Source organism: Pseudorasbora parva, chromosome 15 (genome assembly GCF_024679245.1).
Source record: "Pseudorasbora parva isolate DD20220531a chromosome 15, ASM2467924v1, whole genome shotgun sequence".
Taxonomy (NCBI): domain Eukaryota; kingdom Metazoa; phylum Chordata; class Actinopteri; order Cypriniformes; family Gobionidae; genus Pseudorasbora; species Pseudorasbora parva.
The window spans coordinates 1,577,729-1,603,897 of NC_090186.1; the positions used below are offsets into that span (position 1 = coordinate 1,577,729).

Genomic DNA, 26,169 nt, shown 5'->3' on the forward strand with positions numbered 1-26,169 from the left:
TTATGCATACAGTCCTAACTGGCCTCCAGAGCGATAATATTAAAGGTGACCTACAGCCCTACCTCCTCCAGACAGATACCTCAGATGAGCTGCTGTTGGAGAAATTGAACATTTCATGTGCCAATGAAAAAGAGAGGCAGGACAAAAAGAAACATGCTGCCCCATCACGTGTAACTAATGTGAATACTGTACAGTCAAGTGAAGTTCCGATGGAAAAGAAAATCGCCACCTCACAAAGTTCAGCTATACTTCCCCCCGATCTCCTCGCAGAAATCAAAGAAATGCGCTCTGACATGGTGCTATTAAAAGACTTGAAAGCTGAGATCTGTCAAATCAGGGAAACCATACAAAGACCCACCACTGCACCGCCACAGTGCCTCTCACCAAGCAGAGAACCAGCAATTGTGCCCTCCCCTTACCCAGTGTTTTCACCCTCACAATCCTTACCGTATAAAGCCGATTCAAATGACATGCCATTTTACCACCAGCAGTCACCAACAGCAGCGCAGGAATATCGACCAGCATTCAGCCCTGGGCGAATAAGAGAGACGGCCCAGTTCCAGCAGAGGTTTGCACCACAGAGGTTTTACCCAGCACGACGCCCTCAGCCAAGGTGTCTCTCATGTACTCAAGCAGGTGAGGAGTACTGTCAGCACTGCTTCAGGTGTGGAAGCAGTGAACACTTTAGAGCAGGTTGTAAAGCACAGAGACCAGTAGAGCCTGCTCGGAGAATCCCTTTAAACTAAGAGGGGTTGCTCCCATGGGACATGGAGCAACCAGTGATAGCGATAAGTCCCAGTTTTGTGCAGGCTGTAAGGAAGAGAAAGGATGGAGGGAATTAAAATGTTGTTCAGTTTGTAAAATCACCCTATACTGTTCAAAAGAATGTCAGGGAAACCATTGGCCCACACACAAAAGACTTTGTAAGCCATATACATGTTCAGGTATCAAGAAGCAGGGAACTCAGTCACAAGATAAAGTCAAGTGCAAGGAAAAGCGGGCTCCAGAGAAAATACCTACTGTAAGTGAGTTAGTGGGAAAGAAGTGTGTCATCTGGTGTTTCCTGCACAAAAAGAAGATCCAGGCACTTTGGGATACAGGTTCACAAGTTTGTGCTATCGATGAGGTATGGAAAAATAGCCATTTACCTGATGTTCCTCTCAGAGATGTATCAGAGCTAGTTGACCCTCTTGACCCTTTGCAAATCGAAGCAGCCAATGGAACAGAAATGCCGTATGTCGGATGGCTCGAAGTGTCCTTTAAACTTACTGCTGGTGACGATGAGCTGAGAATACCCATGCTAGTGTTAAAAGGCAAACAACAACAATGTCCTATTATTGGCTTCAATGTCATCGAACGTCTTGTCCTAGATAACCTACAAGATCAAACAAAGCGTGTGGATAATGACAACCTTGTGAAAGCAGTAAGGATGGCTTTTCCGTATCTCAAGAAAAACAAAGCCAAAGTCTTTATTAATGCAGTGAGTGTAGGACAGACATGTGACTATAATGTGAAGACAGCCAATGAGAGAATCAGTGTGCCTAAACGTACCTCCATCCAAATCGAGTGTCGAGTACAGGCCCCACTTTTCAAAGAGGATAAGACTCTTATCTTTGAGCCTGATGATAATCCACGTTGGCCTGAAGGACTAGAGTTTTGTGACACTCTTGTGTCAGTGAAGGCAGGGATGACCCCAAAATTTATTGTCACTGTGCAAAACCCTACAAGTCATGACATTATGCTGTCAGGAAGGACTGTTATTGGAACTGTACAGTCAGCCGGATCAGTGTATCCTGCCAACATATTTAAAAAAGACAATCTACCAACCTCCTCCATTCACCATGTCCAGGCTCAGGATTCTATTGGAAGTACCCCTGTCCAAGAACAATGGGAACCTCCTGTTGATTTGACTCACCTTAATGAACACCAGAGGCAGACAGTCAGTCAGATGTTAAGAGAAGAGTCAGAATCATTCTCCAGGTCTGATAATGACATAGGCTGTGCAGAGAATCTTCAATTGGACATTTCACTAAAAGACAGTGAGCCAGTGTCAAGAACGTACCTCTCTGTTCCAAAACCTTTATATAGAGAGATGAAAGACTATTTACAGGACTTGATAGCACAAGGGTGGGTTGAAAAGTCGACCTCTTCTTACTCCTCTCCAGTTGTTTGTGTCAGAAAAAAAGATGGTACTATGCGCTTATGCATTGACTACAGGGAGCTCAACAAGAAAACCCATCCAGACCGCCACCCCATCCCCAGAGTGCAGGACATTATGGACACCCTGGGAGGAAACACCCTCTTTTCACTGTTGGACCAGGGTAAGGCATACCACCAGGGATTTATGGCAAAGGGAAGTAGACATTTAACAGCTTTTGTTACTCCATGGGGCCTATATGAGTGGGTTCGGATCCCATTTGGACTCATGAATGCACCTGCAGCATTCCAACGTTGCATGGAACAATGCTTAGAAGGCTTAAGGGATGAAATTTGTGTGCCATATCTCGATGATGTTCTTGTGTTTAGCAGAACGTTTGAGGATCATGTCAGTGACGTCAGAAAAGTGCTGCAACGGCTGAGGGAGCATGGGATAAAACTGAAACCCAGAAAATGTGACCTGTTTAAGACAGAAGTGCGGTACCTTGGGAGAATTGTGTCTGCTGAGGGAAACAGAATGGACCCTGCTGATACTGCTGCGGTAAGAGCCCTAAAAGATAAGCAACCAGGTACTGTTGGCGAGTTGAGAGCAATTTTAGGACTGTTGAGTTATTACCGGCAGTATATCAAGGATTTTTCACGTATTGCCAGCCCCTTGTATGACCTGCTCAAAGCACCTGTCGAGACTGAGACCCTAAAAAATAAAAAGGGAAAGTGGCAAACAAAACGAAACAGTAGAGGAGTTCCATCCAACACGACAATTGAGTGGTCTGATGTGCATCAGGCCATTTTGGAACGGTTGATAGACTGTCTTGTTCAGCCCCCTGTTCTAGGTTTCCCAGAATATTCCCAGCCATTCACCCTCCATACTGACGCTTCCAACCAGGGGCTAGGGGCGGTATTATATCAAAGACAGAATGGAAAACTACGTGTGATTGCTTATGGCTCCCGTACCCTGACTGCAGCAGAGAAGAATTATCATTTGCACTCAGGCAAGTTAGAGTTTCTAGCTCTAAAGTGGGCAATCACAGAGAAATTTCGCGACTACTTATACTATGCACCATTCTTCACTGTCTATAGTGACAATAATCCACTCACCTATGTGCTGTCCACTGCTAGACTGAATGCAACAGGCTGTCGCTGGGTAGCAGAGCTGGCCAACTTCCATTTCACAATAAAATACCGCCCTGGTAAAGAAAATATCGATGCAGATAGTTTGTCCAGGATGCCTTTGGATGAGGAGACGTTTATGAAAGAATGTTCAGAGGAAATGTCGTATGATGTGATTGGAGCAGCGACACAAGCAGTGGAAAGTCAGGATGAGTCCAGCATATCTTGGTCCATGGGTATCTCAGCTGAATGTGAAACGCTAGCTACAGACAAATTACTCCGTCCACTAACAGCAGGACAAGTTAAAAATGACCAGAGGAATGACCCCACTGTGGGACCCGTGGTTCAGTTCAAATTGACAGGAGATAAACCATCAGGTCACGAACTAAGGCAGCTCAGCCGACAGATCACAAGCCTTCTTAGAGAGTGGGACAAACTGGACATGAACGAAAACGGGGTATTGTACAGGAAAACAGCAAGCAGGAAACAACTGGTGCTTCCAGAAAAATATAAAAGTACTGTGTTAAAGGAACTTCACGATGAAATGGGCCACCAAGGTGTAGACAGGACTACGTCACTGATCAGAGATCGGTTTTACTGGCCCTATATGCAAAGAGAAATAGAAGATTATGTCACAAGGAAGTGTGCATGTCTTAAACACAAGAAGCCAAGCCGTGAGACCAGAGCCCCGATGACGAGCATTGTCACCACTCAACCATTCGAACTTGTCTCAGTAGATTTCTTGCATCTTGACAAGTGTAAGGGTGGCTACGAATATATTCTTGTAATCATTGACCACTTTACACGTTTTGCCCAGGCATACGCCACAACTTCAAAATCAGGAAAAACGGCAGCAGACAAAATATTTAATGACTATACATTGAGATTTGGCTTCCCCACAAGAATACACCACGATCAAGGTGGTGAGTTTGAAAATCAACTGTTCACACAACTGAAAAAGTACTGTGGAGTTGCTGGGTCAAGAACTACTCCCTACCACCCCCAGGGGAACGGACAAGTAGAGCGGTTTAACCGAACGCTACTGCAAATGTTAAAGACCCTCACAGAGAGACAAAAAAATAACTGGAAAGACTCCCTAAACAAACTGACCTTTGCATACAATTGTACTCGGAGTGAAGTGACAGGATTTTCCCCCTTTTACTTACTATACGGACGTTCCCCACGGTTGCCAGTCGACATGTTATTCAACTTAACCTCAGAACAAGGAAACTGTAATCACCATCACTACATGGAAAAGTGGAAGGCGGGCATGGAAGAAGCCTATGAGATCACAAGAGAGAATGCTCACAAAGCTACGATTAGGAGTAAGAAACATTATGACAGTAAAACTAAAAGCTCAGTGTTACAACCTGGAGACCGTGTTTTAGTCAGGAACATGACACCTCGTGGGGGTACCGGAAAACTGAGGAACCATTGGGAGGATATTATCCACACAGTTGTGCGCCAAGTGAATCCAGATATTCCCGTTTATGAACTCAGACCTGAGAAAGGAAAAGGGAGATCAAGAGTTTTACATCGTAACCTTCTTCTCCCATGTGACCATCTGCCACTTGAAACGACACTGCAGCCACGAGCCAGGAAAAGGAATGTGGAGCAAATAGAGGAAGCAGAGCAGTCGGACGAAGAGGATGATGGAGATGAGTATTATCCAGTGTCACTTCAGCTGCAATCTGAGCTTTGCTCACCTGAGACAATGAACCCTGTGTGTAGTACACCTCCGAAGCTCGAATGCACACAGCCTGAGGAGAACATGCCACCTGAGCCAGATAGAGAACAAGGAACGACAAACCAAATGGGAACCTCACCGGAGAGAGAGGACAGTTTTGTTGAGGATATGTCTTTGGAGGAACCCGCCCCCTTGCTTGTTTCAAGTGGTGAGACGCTTCAGCGGCCCAGACGACAGCACAGACGGCCAAGAGTTTTCACGTATGATAAGCTTGGATCACCAACCTGCCAAAACATTAGGACATTACAAGGACAAAATTGGAGGGTTCCGTGGTCACACATCGAACAGCCACATCACTTCCAATACTTGTGTTACTAAGCACATGAAAGATAGAAGCTAAAATGAGTAAATGCATACACATTACACATTCAAATGGACTGTTCAGTACAGAATACACATTCAAATGGACTGTTCAGCACAGAATACACATTCAAATGGACTGTTGAACATAAGGTGGACTGTGGTTACACCCTACACTCACATTCATATGACACTGTTGCAGTGAATCACACCACACTCGTGGACCCTTGTTAAAGGGGAGTGTAAGTTACTTGACAATGTTGCACAAACAGAACTGTTAACAAGGCAGTCATGTGCCTAAGTGGACATGAAATAAAGATCAAAACAGGGAACAAAGACATTCAACGATATTGGGTACTTACCTGTGCTTGAAGGAATGTATGAAAAGAGTTCCAGTCTGTAATATTGCACTATATAAGATACGATGTAGCATAAGTGTTGATCTGAAATAACTGTGCATTGTGTGTTGATTAATAGAGTATGGTTTAAACTTTTTCTATTTTTATTTTATTTGCACTAAAGGTCAAAAGGTTACATTCGGATGTTGGGGACAACATCTATTTTGAGGGGGAGTATGTGACAAGTGTTCCTAATTCATCTAAGTTACAATCAGTTTACTATAGTCTGTTAAATTAATGATTATAATAGAATATGTTTTAAGGTTGTCACTGTTAAAAATATATATAGACGAGTAATATTGAGATTGTAGATAATGCTGATCCTTTCTACTGGTTGATTATTCGTCGATCTATTGGTAATGCCTCAGGGCTTCTGTAGGGGGATTGCATGCGCGCGCTTCTCTTCCTCATTCAATACAGACGAGTGAAGGCGAGAGCTGCGTCATGTGTGTTTTCTAAACCTTCTCCCGTTACTTTTCCCCTTTTTAAGGTATTTACCAATCACAAAGCAATGTAGATAGTAACATATGTTTATAATACATTTCGTTATGGTATTATGGTTTTATATGGGTAAAATATGCATTTTTGCATTGTTTAAAGAGTTTCGTGCTAACTGCAAATATGTGTAACTTTATGCTAGCATTTGGAGACCTCGTGGCTCCATCTCGGCATATATGAGTGTTTACTGTGTCATATGTGTTTAAGCTGGTTATTACTAAATACAAGTACACATATTTATGCTGTAAAGTTATTTTGTATATGTTATCACTACAAGGGTGAATTCATGTGATGCTGAGATGCTGAATGCTGTTAAAAGCACAGTTAATATTTTTGTCACTTGAGAAGTCATTTAAAAAAGGAGTATTAAAATGTATTTTGATAACTGTTTAAAACAATTAACATTGTATATGGTAATTAAGTTAAAAAGATAATTTAGAAAGCATTAAAAATGTGTTTGTGGTTGATGTTGAATGCTGAAATGTATGTTTTATTGTATACACTTTTCAAAAGTATTCAATACAGACGAGTGAAGGCGAGAGCTGCGTCATGTGTGTTTTCTAAACCTTCTCCCGTTACTTTTCCCCTTTTTAAGGGTACAACACCAGCGGAGGACCGGACGGCATCTGCATTCCCACTGATGAGAACACACACACACACACACACACACTGATTATCAGTAAACAAAGAGCTGCTATCGCAATCTTATTGGACATCCCTGGCGTCTTTAGTGACCAGCTGGACAGAAGTAGGGCAGATTTTGGGACCGTTTTATTTCCTCATTTCCAAGGTTTCTGAATGTGACCTGATTTGTTTCTATCGTGGTTGATTATCAATCAATCAATCAATCAATCAATCAATCAATCAATCAGTTCATCCTGTGAACGATCAGTATTGATTATTAATATATTCTAGGAGAAGGGTGTTTTTCATGACCACAGAAATCATTCTTCCTTTGTATTTACATGCGTTTGCAGCAGGGAGTCAGAAGCAAACATATTGAGCACCAATTTTATTAACTAAATCCCGGATAACACTAAACTAACATAAATCATACACACACACACACACACACATCATGAGTACATGGTAAGAGGCAAGGCAAGGTAAAGCGGTTGAAAAACTGGAGAACAGATGGATGAAACACCTGTGAGGAAGCATTACTGATCAGCTCTCTGAACAAATGGGTTTACGGTGTTCCTAATTACAGCGATATGGATATCGTCCAATACTTACATTAATCCTGAGCTGTAGAGGACCGAACGAGGTGAAATCGCTGGAGAGCGTTATGATAGTTCGGGCTGATGGTGTTGAAGTAGCAATCGCTTTCTTCTGCGTCGACTGAAGAAGAAATTATGAGCTTGCATGAGTCTGTCGAGGTTTAGGAAGTTTGGGGTGCTGGCATTGAGTTTCCTGTTCCACACACACGGCTTGGTGTGTGTGTAGGCCCACCATGCCTGCCAGGGGTTTGAGTAAGCCAATCTCATTCAGGCTTTCAGAGGGAAAGTTTTTGAGCCTTTGTCTCAAGCAGATCTTTTGCAGATTGGTTGCTGATGAAGGAACTATTAAAGATTCTTGTAACACTAATATGTCGCACAGGTATCCTCATATCATAAACACAGCCATTCAGATCTTTATATTATAACTTCATAGACACCAAGCCGGCCACACGTGATTGTCGTTAGCCGTATGCAATTCTGAAACACGAATCCAACAGAGATTGAATTAATACATAGACCAATATAGAGCCTATAAAGACGAATCCTGAGATGGATATATGTTGATCTATTTCTCAGGTGGTCATATATGGGCTATATGAGGTTAAGATGAGGTTTATATGAAGTATTGAGTGGTCATTAATCTCCTCAGTCTCCGTGTGTGTCCTGTAACCCGAGGCCTGGGTTAGCTGCAGGGATGCTAGCTGGAGTTTTGGGTGATGGTTTCACCAAACGTTGAATAAGTTTGCTGGATCATTCATTAAATATGATGAATAAATAATTGTGTCTGATTTGTCTCAGTCGTTACACTACATTACGCAATTTTATACATTTTAATTAGTCATTTTAAACCAAAAAAACAACAACAAACCCTGACTGGTCAAATAATAAGTCATTAAAATTGCATTGCTCATTGAGTCTGGTGCTCTGAGTGAAAATGAGAACGCACATATTAAACCCTCCAAGAGCAGAACAGACCTGTGTGTGTGTGTGTGTGCCCTTGTTTATATTACATTGTGTGGACCAAATGTCCCCCTAAGGAGAGTTAAACCTGAGATCACCAGCCAGCGGTCCCCACTTTTCAAAAGGCTTATAAATCAGACAGGATGAGTTTTTTTGAGAAAGTAAAAATGCAGTGTGTGTGCGTGCGTGTGTGTGTGAGATGGGTAGGTTTAGGGGCAGTGTGTGTGTAGCCGCTGAGCTCCTCTACAGGACAGATCAGACGGATCCTTCATCAAACACCAGCTGATAGTCAGACTCGTTCAGAACCAACACCAAATGTCCGCCGAGCGCAGAACCGTTTTAAATCTCCCTCTGCCGGTGCTTCATGAAGGACATCTCTGATAATGAGGCCATAACTCCAGCTCAGCGGGTCAGAGGATCCGTAACTGAGTTAATGTGCTCTGTCAGTTTTCAGGCGGTTAGTTAGACTCCCACATCACCAAAGACAGCTCTTCTGTTCTGATCGTCACACTCGCTTTAGTGCACATCTCTGTCTGACACACACACACACACGTCCTGAGAGTGAGAGTAAAGAGTGAGGACCTCCAGGTGTTGACTGATAAAGACTCACTGAAGTGCCTTAAACACGCAGCGTTATTCAGTGTGTTGACGTAATGTCCACCGAAACAGTAAGACAGCCAGTGGCGTTTAGTTTAAATCACCGCTTGGTGAAGCTGGATCTGCGAGAACTCATATTCTCTTCATCATACGCTGGAACGCCAGTCTCTCGTGATCGCATGTACGACAGCTACAGATTATAGTTTGTAAAGTTTTAAATATGGATATTTTTCTCACACAAACCCATTGCTTTGCTTCAGAAGGCCCTTATTAACCCCTGGAGCCATGTGGAGCAGTTATGATGGACTGATGCACTTTTATGATGGACTGATCCACTTTTATGATGGATAGATCCACTTTTATGATGGACAGATGCACTTTTATGATGGACTGATGCACTTTTATGATGGACTGATCCACTTTTATGATGGATAGATCCACTTTTATGATGGACAGATGCACTTTTATGATGGACAGATGCACTTTTATGATGGACTGATGCACTTTTATGATGGACTGATGCACTTTTATGATGGACTGATGCACTTTTATGATGGACTGATGCACTTTTATGATGGACTGATGCACTTTTATGATGGACTGATGCACTTTTATGATGGACAGATGCACTTTTATGATGGATAGATGCACTTTTATAATGGACAGATGCACTTTTATGATGGATAGATGCACTTTTATGATGGACTGATGCACTTTTATGATGGACTGATGCACTTTTATGATGGACTGATGCACTTTTATGATGGACTGATGCACTTTTATGATGGATAGATGCACTTTTATGATGGACTGATGCACTTTTATGATGGATAGATGCACTTTTATAATGGATAGATGCACTTTTATAATGGACAGATGCACTTTTATGATGGATAGATGCACTTTTATGATGGACAGATGCACTTTTATGACAGATAGATGCACTTTTGATGGACTGATGCACTTTTATGACAGATAGATGCACTTTTATGACGGACAGATGCACTATTATGATGGACAGATGCACTTTTATGATGGACTGATGCACTTTTATGATGGATAGATGCACTTTTATGATGGACAGATGCACTTTTATGATGGACTGATGCACTTTTATGATGGACAGATGCACTTTTATGATGGACAGATGCACTTTTATGATGGACTGATGCACTTTTATGATGGACAGATGCACTTTTATGATGGATAGATGCACTTTTATGATGGACTGATGCACTTTTATGATGGATAGATGCACTTTTATGATGGACTGATGCACTTTTATGATGGACAGATGCACTTTTATGATGGACAGATGCACTTTTATGATGGACTGATGCACTTTTATGATGGACTGATGCACTTTTATGATGGACAGATGCACTTTTATGATGGACAGATGCTCTTTTATGATGGACTGATGCACTTTTATGATGATAGATGCACTTTTATGATGGACAGATGCACTTTTATGATGGACAGATGCACTTTTATGATGGACTGATGCACTTTTATGATGATAGATGCACTTATGATGGATAGATGCACTTTTATGATGGACAGATGCACTTTTATGATGGACAGATGCACTTTTATGATGGACAGATGCACTTTTATGATGGATAGATGCACTTTTATGATGGACTGATGCACTTTTATGATGGATAGATGCACTTTTATGATGGACTGATGCACTTTTATGATGGACAGATGCACTTTTATGATGGATAGATGCACTTTTATGATGGACTGATGCACTTTTATGATGGATAGATGCACTTTTATGATGGACAGATGCACTTTTATGATGGACAGATGCACTTTTATGATGGATAGATGCACTTTTATGATGGACAGATGCACTTTTATGATGGACAGATGCACTTTTATGATGGATAGATGCACTTTTATGATGGACTGATGCACTTTTATGATGGACTGATGCACTTTTATGATGGACAGATGCACTTTTATGATGGACAGATGCACTTTTATGATGGATAGATGCACTTTTATGATGGACTGATGCACTTTTATGATGGACAGATGCACTTTTATGATGGACAGATCCACTTTTATGATGGACAGATGCACTTTTATGATGGATAGATGCACTTTTATGATGGACTGATGCACTTTTATGATGGACTGATGCACTTTTATGATGGACAGATGCACTTTTATGATGATAGATGCACTTATGATGGACAGATGCACTTTTATGATGGACTGATGCACTTTTATGATGGATAGATGCACTTTTATGATGGACTGATGCACTTTTATGATGGACAGATGCACTTTTATGATGGACTGATGCACTTTTATGATGGACTGATGCACTTTTATGATGGACAGATGCACTTTTATGATGGACAGATGCACTTTTATGATGGACAGATGCACTTTTATGATGGATAGATGCACTTTTATGATGGACAGATGCACTTTTATGATGGACTGATGCACTTTTATGATGGACAGATGCACTTTTATGATGGACAGATGCACTTTTATGATGGACAGATGCACTTTTATGATGGACTGATGCACTTTTATGATGGACAGATGCACTTTTATGATGGACAGATGCTCTTTTATGATGGACTGATGCACTTTTATGATGATAGATGCACTTTTATGATGGACAGATGCACTTTTATGATGGACAGATGCACTTTTATGATGGACAGATGCACTTTTATGATGGACAGATGCACTTTTATGATGGACAGATGCACTTTTATGATGGACTGATGCACTTTTATGATGGATAGATGCACTTTTATGATGGATAGATGAACTTTTATGATGATAGATGCACTTTTATGATGGACTGATGCACTTTTATGATGGACAGATGCACTTTTATGATGGATAGATGCACTTTTATGATGGACAGATGCACTTTTATGATGGATAGATGCACTTTTATGATGATAGAGGCACTTTTATGATGGACAGATGCACTTTTATGATGATAGATGCACTTTTATGATGGATAGATGCACTTTTATGGACTTCAAATCATAAATGTCCATTCACTGCCATTATAAAGCTTGTAAGAGCCAGGAAATGTTTTATATAACTCTGGCTGTGTTTGTCTGAAAGAAGAGTGTCACACACTCCTAGGATTATTTTCACGTTTGGATGAACTATCCCTTTAATGGCTTTACTAACACACACATGGCTTTGTTCAGAAAGCAGCTGGACTCATACGGTTTGAAGGAGTTTTGGGAAGTTTTAGAGTTAAAGACAACATGTAGTCAGTGTTACATTTCAATTGAGTTAATAAAAACTAAAAATACATTTACAGTAATGCAATTCTGTTCTTTAATACAAGCATGTGTGCTTCCTCTGGTAGACACGGCCACAGGCTTCACTGTACTGAGCTCTGCGTGCGTGTGTGTGCGTGTGCGTGCGTGCGCGTGTGTGCGTGTGCGCGAGTGAGTGATTTCCAGAGCATGTTTTGAAACCAATCTGTCAGAAACATCCATCCGGACGAGCTGAAGGGATATTTTTCTCTGTTCTTCGTGCTGTGTAATTACCACCACATGACCAGCAGCACACGGCCTCACGGCTCTCCGCACCGCTCCTCAGACTGCAGTCATCACACAGATCGATTTTACCCTCATTATGAACAAGACGAGGAACAGACAGACGTCCAGCTTTCTAAAATGTAGCCTGTGTGTTTGGCAACAGGGTAACTGAGGTGAAAACAAGCCGGCGTGGCGTCATTACCGCTGAGATCTGGAGAGGAAAACGCACACTTTACAACATTCATGACCAGGAGAGAGTGACGGACACACACCCCAGGGTCATCAGAGGTCATCAGGGGTCGTGAGGGCTTTACGTTTATACATGCTTTAGAGTTCGGGAAGAGTAAAAGAATCACACATTTACACCGCTGGCTGATTCTGCTGAGTTTAGGATGGCTCACAAACATGGAGGAAAATGTGACATTTTGTAAAATATTTAAAGGCTCATAACACACACATACACACACACACACACACACACACACACAGTTTCTGCCAGTCTCGTGTTAATCTGGAGTATCTCTAGAGTAGTGCTGATCCTTCATATCTCACAAGAGTCTTTAGTTTATCATAATTATAAAAGACAGATACACTGAACCGATCCTTTCTGAAAACAGCCAAATCTGTGGAGGCGTGCAATGGGTGGAGCTAAAGACACACACACACACACTTTCAGAACTCCAGACACACAAACTGCATCCCCTGTTCCCTTAACTCTGGTTATTTGTGAAGCTGAACAAGGTGATCTTTCCCTCACACCAGAAACACACTTTGTTGTGTAAGTGCATATAATGTGAACAACACTAACGATAAGTGAGAGTGTGTGTGTGTGTGAGAGAGTGTGTGTGTGTGTGTGTGTGTGTTTAGCTCCTAGTGTGTGTCTAGCAGACTCTGCTGTTTTCAGAAAGGATCGGTTCAGTGTATCTGTCTTTTATAATTATGATAAACTAAAGACTCTTGAGATATGAAGGATCAGCACTACTCTAGAGATACTCCAGATTACACACACACACACACACACAGTGACTGGCAGAAACTGTGTGTGTTATGAGCCCTAATTTAATCACCAGAAATGTCTTTATCATGTTGAAAGCATTGATTTTGCCAATTACAATAAAATGTAACATTCTTTAAAATGTGTTTCATGAATTTGAACTGTGCTTACTATACTGTCTAAAACATCAGATCACAGAAAACACATACAGTGAAGCCCCGCCCACTCACCTGTCAATCATTTGATTGCCATCGTTTTAATTCGTCCTCGTTATTTGCAGCTTTAAGAGGAAATTACCTTCATTCAGAAAGCACGTTTCACATTCTCAGTGCTCTGCATGCAGTGACAGACTTTTCACATGTTTGAATAAATGTGAAATACATCTGAAGTTAGTTTTGACAACCGTTGTGTCGGTCAGAGCTTCTCCAATCATATTTCAGTTGTGTTGCATGCATCATAATTCAGACGCGAGTCCCGCTGAAGATAAGCAGTCACTGAGTTTATGGGGCTGACGGACGGACATCCATTAATGCATCAGCTCATGTTTATGGCACCTGTCATTATATCTGATAGACTGAACCTAAGGGCCAAAGTCAGGACTCCAGAGGGTGTGTGTGTGATGTGGAAGCATTTACTGCCGGGTGACGTGCACACACACACACACACACACACACACATACATACATATGTTTTTGTGAAATGTGAGGACGTTCCATAGGTTCCATGATTTATAAGCCTTTTGTAAAGTGGGGCCATGGGTAATGTCCTCATATTTCACCCTCTCCTGTAATACCTGTGTCATACCCATGGCATTATACACATTTGTGTCCTCTTATGTCATACACACACACACACGTCCTCAGATCTCACAGAACTCATCTTCTCTTGTTCAACTCGGTCATGTTGTGACATTTCTCCCTTTAAAACAGTCCGCTCATCTTTCTGTCAGTGCGGTTTCCTCTTATACCGGCTCTAAAGTCCAGCTCTCACTGCAAAACACGCTCTTCTTACTCAGTATTTTTGTCTTGTTTCTAGTCCAAACATCTAACAATTCTTAAAACAAGAAGTATTTACTAGACAAGCAAAAGTAATTGTCTTGTTTTGGGGAAAAATAACTCAAAATGAAGAGAGTTTTTGCTTAAAATAAGATAAATAATCTGCCAATGGGGTGAGAAAAATAATCTTAATTCAAACAGAAAACAAGATTATTTTTCTCACCCCATTGGCAGATTATTTATCTTAGTTTAAGCAAAAACTCTCTTCATTTTGAGTTATTTTTCCCAAAACAAGACAATTACTTTTGCTTGTCTAGTAAATGTTTCTTAATGTAAGAATTTTTAGATATTTGGACTAGAAACAAGACAAAAATACTGAGTAAGAAGAGCATGTTTTGCAGCTGTCATGAGGACCAGGAGATCAGGTTTACTGAACATATAATCTGAGAACGTTTGCACTGAACTTCAATGAAAACATTTGGAATAATCATTGCCCAAACCACGTTTTGATAATGTGTTTCAGTTGTTGTGTGATTTATTGCGCGGTCACATGTATCGACACACACTGAGATTATCCTCCGTGTGGGAAGGACGCGCTGGACTCTGAGCTTCACCCAGTCAGTGATTTATTCAGAAATCATCTCGAATGACAATAAAACGAGGCAGGGTTTCCTGAGAACGGATCATGTGCGCTCTCAGTGACTTCAGGAGCAGCTACGGCACTGAACATTATCGTTTTATGGATGATGTGATCAAACAGATCCATCTGTGCTGTGTTTCCATCCACCGTTTGTTATGCAGATTTTGGGATATCGCAAAAAAAATGGGTCATTCTTACTATTCGTGCCATTAAAAATTTTTAATTTCCATAATTGAATATACAACAATATCAAAGATTTTGGAATATGTTTGGTTTGTATTGCTTATATTTGGGGCTGGAGCTTTAGTTGGGGAAATGGCAGATGAGTTTAGCATAAGAGTCGTTATTTTTGATGAATTAATCCTGGGATTACATATGATTGTGTTCTATGGTAGAGGGGGATTAAATATGTAAGATGAGCATTTAGAAACGAGTATTAGCCAATTTTTACACAAAATATGCCACATTATGTCATGAGGACCCAAATGGCACCAGATTCTAGGAATGACGGACCAATGGCGTCGCAGCATCTCAAATGCTGGTTTGTGGCTCTGAGAGGTCTCAGTAAGTCTCATCAGAATGATCTGGTTTAATGCTGTATTAAATAAAGATTCAAACGGTTATGAATCAGCGAATTGATTCGTGATTCGGATCGCGTGTCAAACTGCTGAAATCACGAGACATTGGCGATCCGAATCATGAATCAATTCACTGATTCATAACCGTTTGAATCTTTATTTGAGGATTGAACACAAACGCAGAAGAGAAGCCAATGCTGAATAAAGTCGTAGTTTTTGTTATTTTTGGACCCAAATGTATTTTGGATGCTTCAAGAGACTCTAATTAACCCACTGATGTCTCATATGGACTACTGTGATGATGTTTTTATTCCCTTTCTGGACATGGACAGTATAGTGTGCATACACTTGCATACGCTCTCGGACTAAATAGAAAATATCTTAAACTGTGTGTGAAGATGAACGGAGGTCTGACGGGTGTGGAGCGACATTAGGGGGAGGAGTTAATGACAGACATTTCATTATGGGGTGAACTAACCCTTTAAGAGACGTCTAAACACACACTCCCCTCAAATAAACCTCGAGAGTGTGTGCAGAGGAAGAGAAGCGCAGAAACTCAGACATCACACTCATTAATGAACAATCACACGAGTCCCCTCATCTCGTCCTTTATTCTTAAGAGTAAAAAAAGTGACAAATGGGAAACAAAAAGCCAAATGTTGACATCACAGTTTACACTTCATCGGGAAACTCAGGAAATCCAGGACAGGGAGCATAAAAAGACACATTTTTAAGGTTCTGGTGAAAATATGAATCTGTGAACCAAACAAAACTAATATTTTTCAGCAATTTAATAACGGTGTGATTTCTCTAAGGCCACGGTGGATGCTCGTCTGAAGCATCACAGACACCAAACACTCAAATAAAACCAGAACCGGCCTCCCTTCAGTGTGTGATGTTTTGCCAGTTTGTACATCAGTGTGTGTGTGTGTGTGTTTTACTTAGTGCTGGTTGTGTGTTCTCATCAGTGTGGACTTCCTCCTCCGCCGGACACATTGAGCTCCTGCCGGATCTTAGCTTGAATGTTTGCTTGAGCTAAAAGAGTCTTTATAGCCTTTACTTGTGTCCGCCCGCGCTCTCTCTCCCAATCCATCCTGCTCTGAGCGCACACACACCCTACGGCACAAACACACACACATCGTCATCATGTGACTGACACACACACATCAGCAGGTCATGTTCATAACACAGAGGCTTTGGACACCGCACACAATGCTCTTCTTCCTCAGTCATTGTGTCTTGTTTCCAGTCTAAATATCTAACGATTCTTAAATCAAGATGCATTTACTAGATCAGTTAAACGACATGTTTTGGTAAAAAATAAAATCTAAATGAAGAGAGTTTCTGCTTAAAACAGGCAAAATGATCTGCCAATGGGGTGAGAAAAATAATCTTATTTCTGATTGAAATCTTGTTTCTTGTTTCCGTCCCAATCAGAAATAAGATTATTTTTCTCACCCCATTGGCAGATCATTTTGCCTGTTTTAAGCAGAAACTCACTTCATTTAGATTTGATTCTCAACAAAACAAGAAAAAATATCTTATGTCATTTTACTGATCTAGTAAATGCATCTTGATTTAAGAATATTTATATATCTGGACTGGAAACAGGACAGAAATCCTAAGACAGAAGAGCGTTTGGGTGTGTGTATCGGGCGGCAGGCCTGCAGGTCACACTGAGCAGTTCTCTGTGATTGTCGGATGTGAAGATGCCAAAGGTACAGAGACTCGCGGCTCCAGACTCCAGAGCTCTCGCTCACCCGGAGCATCCGTCACAGGAGCAGGAGAAGAAGACAATAGGAGAGAGAGGGAGAGGAGTCAGTTTGATCCGGAGTGACTCCGCTTCACTTCGCTCTGTTCACACTCGCTCTCGCTCTGCAATCCGGCTCTGCTGCGGTCGGACCCCGTAAGCAGATGGAGGCAGGTCGCGGTCGGGTCAGGGGTCGAGTCTGGGGTCGCGGGGTCATTTGGTGCTGTTGAGTTTGCCTGGTGGAGCGTCGTCTTTCAGCGCGGCTCCGTTCTGTTGGCTTTCCTCCATATACTGCTGCACCGCTCGCAATACAGCGTCCTCAACCAGCCGCTTACTCAGACTCACTAACTCCTCATCGTCCGGCGCTTTCTTAACACCTACACACACACACACACACACACACACACACAGCTGTCAGTGAGAGCTGTACGCAGACACACCCACACACACACTACAAAAAATGCTCTTCTTACTCAGTCATTTTGTCTCGTTTCCAGTCTAAATATCTAACAATTCGTCTGTCTGTCTATCTATCTATCAAAACTAAAAAAACTACACATGAGCAGTATTGTTCTTGAATTAACCACACTTTAGTATATATATATATATATATATTTTTTTTACCAATGCTAATGTTGGCACAGTTTTTAAGCGGTCTAACAGAGACTTCCATAATTTGTTCCTTTTACAAGATGGAAATCTTATTTCTGATTGAAATCTTGTTTCTTGTTTCCGTCCCAATCAGAAATAAGATTATTTTTCTCACCCCATTGGCAGATCATTTTGCCTGTTTTAAGCAAAAACTCTCTTCATTTAGATATTTTTCCCCCAGAAAACAAGAAAAAATAACTTATGTTGTTTTACTGATCTAGTAAATGCATCTTGATTTAAGAATATTTAGATATTTGGACTGGAAACAAGAGAAAATGACTAAATAAGAAGAGCGTTTTCTGCAGTGTACATCACATGCCTCGGTCAGACGTGAGCTACAGATGCTAATCATCTCCATAACTCTCAGCTTTCAGATGTTTGCTATAAGCAGGAATATTAATGTAGGGATGCACAGATATAGACTTTTGGACTAATACAATAACCCACAATGAATTCAGCTGATATTTTCACTACCGTTTGGGGTCAGTACGAGTTTTTAATGTTTCTGACAGTCTCTTATGCTCACTAAAGCTGCATTCATTTGATCAGAAATACAGGAAATATTGTGAAATATTGTTAGGATTTTAAATATCTATTTTCTTTGTGAAATATATAGTAAAGTGTAATTTATTCCTGAATTTTCAGCATCACTAACTCCAGTCTTCAGTGCCACATGAAGAAATCATTCTCAGATGAGGATTAAGACACATTTATGATTATTATCAGTGTTGAACACAGTTCATATTGTTGTGGAAACTGAGATGCATTTTATTTTTCAGGATTCTTTAAATAGAAAGTTCAAAAGAACAGCATTTATTTGAAATACAATCTTTTGTAACATTATAAATATCTTTACTGGATCATTTCAAATCAAATCAAACTAATTTCAGAAACATCCCCTGCTCAAATGTTTGATTTTGTTCATATTTTTTCTGTAGAAAGACCAGCATAAATAGTGATGAAAGCCCAAATATGAAATGTCCCAGACGTGTACTGACTGAGTAATCTCTGTTTTCTAGAGGAGGGTCAGAATGATAATTCTCACCTGAGATCTGGAGCCAAATTACAGGCGTGAGAAAATGACTTTATAAAGATGGCAGCATCATTATTAATGTCCACACAGAGATTGGAAGATCTATTAGTGAAATCTGTTGACTTTATCAATCTGTGTCTCATTATATGCCAACGGTGAACGCTCAAAAATCAGAAAAAAGCACTTCTGGAGTTTTTTGCCCCAAGTTTGCATGTCTGTAACTCAAGAAGTATTTTAGGTTCTGAATCTTTACAAACTTTCCTTTTCGGTTTTTGCTTTTCAACCACTGAACTTGACCAGTTTACTCACGGAGCCACGTTTGGATCTCCATAACTCTGGGATTGAACCATCAAGGGCCTTTAAATTGGGGATACCAAAAGAAAAGTTTATTAAGAATCAGAATCTAAAAGGACATTAAGATATCTTTAATACTTCTTGAGTTACAGACATGCAAACATGGGGGAAAAAAACAAGAAGTGCTTTTTCCCCATTTTTGAGCGTTCACCGTTGGCATATAATGAGACACAGATTGATAAAGTCAACAGATTTCACTAATAGATCTTCCAATCTCTGTGTGGACATTAAATAATGATGCTGCCATCTTTATAAAGTCATTTTCTCACGCCTGTAATTTGGCTCCAGACCTCAGGTGAGAATTATCATTCTGACCCTCCTCTAGAAAACAGAGATTACTCAGTGAGTACACATCTGGGACATTTCATATTTGGGCTTTCATCACTATTTATGCTGGTCTTTCTACAGAAAAAATATTAACAAAATCAAAAATCTGAACCTGGTTGAGTTGATGCGGAATGACCCTACTGTAAATTAATACATTTAATGTGTCCTTGATGAATAAAAGTATTAATGTCTTTAAAAATATATACCTACTGACCCCAAAATTTTAAACTGTTAGAAATGGATAAAATAACCCCTCATATTATGTAATTATTATAGGATTATTTATAAGTTATTGTTCATATCTGATAAATCTAACAGTCTGTTACACTGAAGCAGAAGCTTAAATCTGGGTTCAAAACATCAATGTTTGCTGTGCTTTTTTATCTCTAAACAGGCACAGAAATATAATTCACAGTTTGAAATGAATAAAATAAACCCTGATAATATTATCACATAACACATCAGCTGAGAAGCGGCTCACCCACATATCGTGCATCCCTAACATAATGGAAAACGTCACAGTCTTTACTACTGCAAACAAACACAGTGGGGTGGATCTGCGTCTAGTGCCCTCAGTAGGGTACAGTGAGGGGTTGAAGAACACTACACAGAGACAGGGAAGGAGGAACACGTACTTGTCCGTGCAGCACGCGGCCTGCTTTGCAGAAGATCTGCAAGATAAACAACACATTTAGCAACCTGAAGAGATGTCAGAAACCATCAGAAACCATCAGAAACCATCAGAAACCATCAGAAACCATCCAAATCAACAGACGGCCTGAGATGAAGCATGCCGAGATCCCACCACATCAGTTCAATCACGAGAGCACGCGCCGGCTGATTAACACTCCTCAGATCATGCCGTGATGATTTATGAACAATTAGGACGCCTTTGATTCCAAGGCTGCATGATTGACAAAAATGGCATTGCTGATTATTTCCCTTGATACCATAATTATCATGAATGATGTTGAAAATGCTCAATAAAAGACAGCACGTGTACTCCTCGCTGATTAGAATGGGAGTGTCAGTGCAGTGCGTGATGGATTAAACACTCTCTACACTGCATCGCATTCAATAGTCCAAAATCACCTTAAAGAGCCCCTATTATGACCTTTGGTGGCGTGTGTTAAACGGCCGTTTCTGAATGTTAAAGGTGCAGATAAATGAGTTGTTAGTGGCGTCCTAATTCAGAGGCTGCGTCCTTCGAAGGCTCCTACAAATGCATTCGCTTAGTATTCAAAATGCTTCGTTTACTAGGCCATGAAGGATACACTGCAGAAAATGCTCGTCTTACTCAGTATTTTTGTCTTGTTTCTAGTCCAAACATCTAAAAACTCTTAAAACAAGAAGTATTTACTAGACAAGCAAAAGTAATTGTCTTGTTTTGGGAAAAATAACTCAAAATGAAGAGAGTTTTTGCTTAAAATAAGATAAATAATCTTAAAACAACATTATTTTTCTTACTCCATTGGCAGATTATTTGGTTTATTTAAGATAAAACTCTTAATTTTGAGTTATTTTTTCCCAAAACAAGACAAAATTGGCTAACACTTTATAATAACCACACTTGGAAGCATTAGTTAAGCATTAGTAAATAGTTAATTCATCATTTATAAAGCATTAATAGACATTAATAGGCAGTTTATAAATACAGATATAAATGCTTTGTTCTTGATTCATGTAGGAATACATGTTAATAAAGCATTTATTAACACACTGAGTAACTATTACTACACATCTAAGTAGTAAGATGTATAAATGTACATTTAAATAGTTTATTAACCCTTTACTTACACTTTCTAAATGCTCATATGAACCACTGATAACTCCTCAATAACGGGTTTGAAAATAATGTGATACTTCATCTAGAAATGATGAATTGATCATTTATAAAGTATGAAAATACAATTATTAAACACATTATTAGGGGTGTAACGATTCGTTTTAACAATGATTCGATTCGACTGAAATAAAACAGTCACACTGATTTAAATTTTTGGCTTTAAAGTCACTGAATCGATTTCAAGTCACTGAATCGTTTCGGATCATATCGTTCTAAATGAACCAATATCGTCCTTAAATCTTATCGACAACCTCAAATCGTGATACGAATCGAATCGTTGTTAAAACGAATCATTACACCCCTACGCATTATATATATAATTATAAATAAAGCATTTATAGTTGTATTTATAAACTGCCTATTAATGTCTATTAATGCTTTATAAATGATGAACTATTTACTAATGCTTTATTAATACTTCATAGCGTGAATTATTATAAAGTGTTACCCAAAATTGTTTTACTTGTCTAGTGAATGTTTCCTAATGTTAGTATTTTTAGATGTTTGGACTAGAAACAAGACAAAAATACTGAGTAAGAAGAGCATTTTTAGCAGTGTGGCGACCGCTAAAGCGTAAGCGTACAGTTTGAGACCACAAAACCCCATGATGAGTCCGTCAAACAGCATAATAGGGGCACTTTAAAATATAGAGGATAGTCTCCAGAAGCTTCTTTACCTTTAGCATTGATTTTCATGTATCAGGAGTGAAGCATCTGCTTGACTCACTCTTAAACACACTTAAAGGTCCTCACATCGCTCAACCAGTGCAAACACACATTACAAACAATGACGGATCCACACTCCAGCATGAACCGCATCATCGTGTGGATGATTTATTTGATTTATGACACTCGATATCAAATCTCTGTGTCCTGTGAGTCTTGTTCCCAACACAATAAGTGTTCATGTCATCATCCGTCGAGTCTCAGTCTCTGTTCTTCTGGGAATATCTCCTACACACTGACGCTTATCTTGAGTCATATTCAGCCACAGTAAAACATCGAGACACATGACAAACCCTGAGAAGTGACACGGCATCCAATCAGATCGCATGTCTTCAGTCACATGCTTTACTCAGACTCAGATCTCCACATTCAGCCATGTTTGCACATGAGCCCGCGTTCGAAGGTTTATCTCGTCTAAAGGGTCACTCAGTGATTTAGCATTAAGCTTTGTATTCAAACTGGCTCGTTAATGTAGTAGAAATGTGACATTACTTTTGAATTTGGTTCCTTCTAGACTGAAAAAAAAACTGAAAATGTATTTTTGGCCACATTTACACAGCTTGATGCACAATTCCCTTTTTTTTTTCTTTTTTTTTTTGATGACCTGCTTACATCATCTTTTAAAAGCGACCCGTATCTGATATTACCATTTACACTTTACACTGGGGACAGCCCAAGACGCTCTTAACTGAAAAAGGAAGTCAAATGGTACGATATTCAATGGAGGCAGACAAAATGATTATACAATGTTTTGCTTTCTGCACTTTTCCACACATCTTTAAAGCTCAGCAAAACACTGCCTTCGTCTTCCATCGCTCCATTAGTGTCATGTGACCGCAGTTCGTGTCCATCTGAGTCGACGTCGTTCACCTTCGTCCCGTTTTCAATGAGCTACGACTCTCATTAACTGGAGAATATCCGATTGGATCGCTTCCATGGCTGACGCTAATGCTAGTTTCTGAATCATATCAGATTTATTCCCACATATGAGTGAGGCCTGAATCTGATCTGAGGATATCAGAATCCATGCGTTTCCTGCTTACACATTCACATCATATCCGATCTGAGCCACATGAGAGGGAAAATCAGAATTGGGTCGCTTTATCCATGGAGTGTAAACGAGGCCTTTGTCTCATGGGGCTGAAAGACAACAACTCCCAGAATGCATTGCGTCGCTGCCCTAGAGGCCACTCCCACAGCCACCGCTACTGGATCACCGGATCACTTTCCCACCGCGTTCATCTTCATTATCAGTTCAGTTAGAGAACAGAGCTACGATTAAAAACTGAAGGTGTGTGTTCAATATAATGTGAGTGAGCCGAGCGAGAGCCACGGCACTAACGCATTAATTCGACCATTTGAATAAACTCCAGGGTTTCCACTGATACGAAGCCATATTAAATCACTGAAGTAACCCTTTACAGAGCCAAGCGTCCCACACACACACACACACTGGTCTGTGGCGGAGCGTGACGTCTGTTTGACTGATGGCCTTTCCTGAGGAAGCTCCATCTCCTGTCAGCTGACCTCAGACGGCTTCATCCGCTCTAATCAACCTGAGATTCCCATCCAGGAACAATGAGCCTTAACTGGAGGATGGGCTGTTTGTCTTCCACACACTTTAGGAAGAAAAGCTATTTCCAGTGCTGGTGCGCGGCCAGAGAATCTCACACAGCCGGCCCACTAATACAGTATAAAAATACACAAGCTGTGGGCCAATCATACACCTGACGCAGATCACATGATCACGTCCAGCTCCTCGAGTTTACATATCAAATACACTGACGCATCAGTTCACCCATCAGAGAGTGTGTGTGTGTCTGTTCACCCATCAGAGTGTGTGTGTGTGTGTGTGTGTGTGTCTGTTCACCCATGAGAGCGTGTGTGTGTTCCCCCATGGGCGTCTGAACCAGGTGTGTTCAGGAGCATTGTTGGAGCGTTGCTATTGTGATGAACTGAAAACCACTGACCGTTGACCAACACACACCGGCTCTAAAGTCAATAGTGCAGTATTTCTGTGTTATTTAAAGAGTGTGTTAGTGATATGAGCCTATAGGGGGAGCACAACACACACACACACACACACTCTGATTATTACACACACAGGGATGTGCAGCAACGCGCACACACACACACACACGACTCTGCACATAAATGTACACACAGAGCTTTTGGAAGCTCTTATTTGTGTGTGTGTGTGTCTCTCTCTCTGGAGGAGAACCGCAGAAGGTAATCAATTCTGACCTTACAGCGAGAGACGTGGCACATGAACATTTCTGTACTTTCTGAACTCAAGACTGCTGTTTCTGCTCATCGCTGTCCTTCAGTTCATCACACACACACACACACACGCACAGAACAGAAGAGCGATCGTCCTCCACACACACACACACGCACCAACAGAAGAGCGATCGGCCTCCATACACACACACACAGAAGAGCGATCGGCCTCAACACTCACACACACACACTGACGCGTCTTTAACTCAGCAGCACTGACTGATGTTCGCCTCTCTCCAGGACATCAGTCAGCGCTGTGTCAGTGAGCAGAAGGCCAGGCTGTGTGAGAATGTGTGTGTGTACGTCTATTATTTATTTGAATCCCACTGCTTCAGCACAAACCTCTCGCTCTGAGCGCATCACACACACGCTGAGCTCTCGCTGTGTCCTCATAAACACACTGCGCTTCTTAGATCTATACACACCGCTCGCTCATGCGTGTTTCTGCGCCGTCACGTGAGCTCTAAGTAGGGCATGAGCTTAGTGTACACACTCGTCTGCGCTTTATCTAAACACACACGGTCACACAAACAAACATACACACACGGTCTCACACACACACACACGGATCACGGTCCTTTGGGCCCGGGGCCGGCGGATGCCTCTAATGCTGGAATAACAAAGGGCCGTTTTTGTGCAGCGATGCCATAAAAGAAACAGTTTTGGTTCCGATCAAGAAGCTTTCAGTGAACAGATTTCTCTGAGTGTGAAGAACACACATCATGTATAATGCACTATAAAGGTATTCATAATGCTTATAATGCACTATAAAGGTATTCATAATGCTTATAATGCACTATAAAGGTATTCATAATGCTTATAATGCACTATAAAGGTATTCATAATGCTTATAATGCACCATAAAGGTATTCATAATGCACTCATAAATGACCGTAACCAAAGGTAAAATGCATTATAATATTCACAGATCTCTTACTACATCTATAAAATGTGTTCAATTGTCATGTTAAGCATTATAATTTCTAAATGTGGCTGGATACATTTATTCATGAAACCATACAATGCATTATAAGGGCATAATTGATGCTTATAATGCATTATAAGGACATAATTGATGCTTATAATGCATTATAAGGACATAATTGATGCTTATAATGCATTATAAGGACATAATTGATGCTTATAATGCATTATAAGGACATAATTGATGCTTATAATGCATTATAAGGACATAATTGATGCTTATAATGCATTATAAGGACATAATTGATGCTTATGATGCATTATAAGGACATAATTGATACTTATGATGCATTATAAGGACATAATTGATACTTATGATGCATTATAAGGACATAATTGATGCTTATAATGCATTATAAGAGCATAATTAATGCTTATGATGCATTATAAGGACATTATTAATGCTTATAATGCATTGTAAGGTCATAATTAATGCTTATGATGCATTGTTAGGGCATAATTAATGCTTATGATGCATTATAAGGA

At 40.5% G+C, this 26,169-nt stretch overlaps 1 protein-coding gene across 4 annotated transcripts in view; it reads right to left on the minus strand.

Annotated features, from left to right (window-relative positions):
* Positions 1-16,325: 16,325 nt before the first annotated feature.
* The window catches only part of LOC137040890 (A-kinase anchor protein 7-like), a 35,467-nt gene continuing 25,623 nt past the window's right edge, over positions 16,326-26,169 (minus strand). The window contains exons 8-9 of one of the 4 annotated variants that reach the window (XM_067416672.1): positions 20,484-20,519; positions 17,267-17,860 (exon numbers count right to left, since the gene is read on the minus strand). In XM_067416672.1, the coding sequence (XP_067272773.1) occupies positions 17,697-17,860; positions 20,484-20,519 (200 nt within the window). In that variant the 3' untranslated portion in view covers positions 17,267-17,696. Of the gene's footprint in view, positions 16,850-17,266; positions 17,861-20,483; positions 20,520-26,169 lie in introns of those variants that run through there. The other 3 variants (XM_067416671.1, XM_067416674.1, XM_067416673.1) reach the window with 3 other exon arrangements.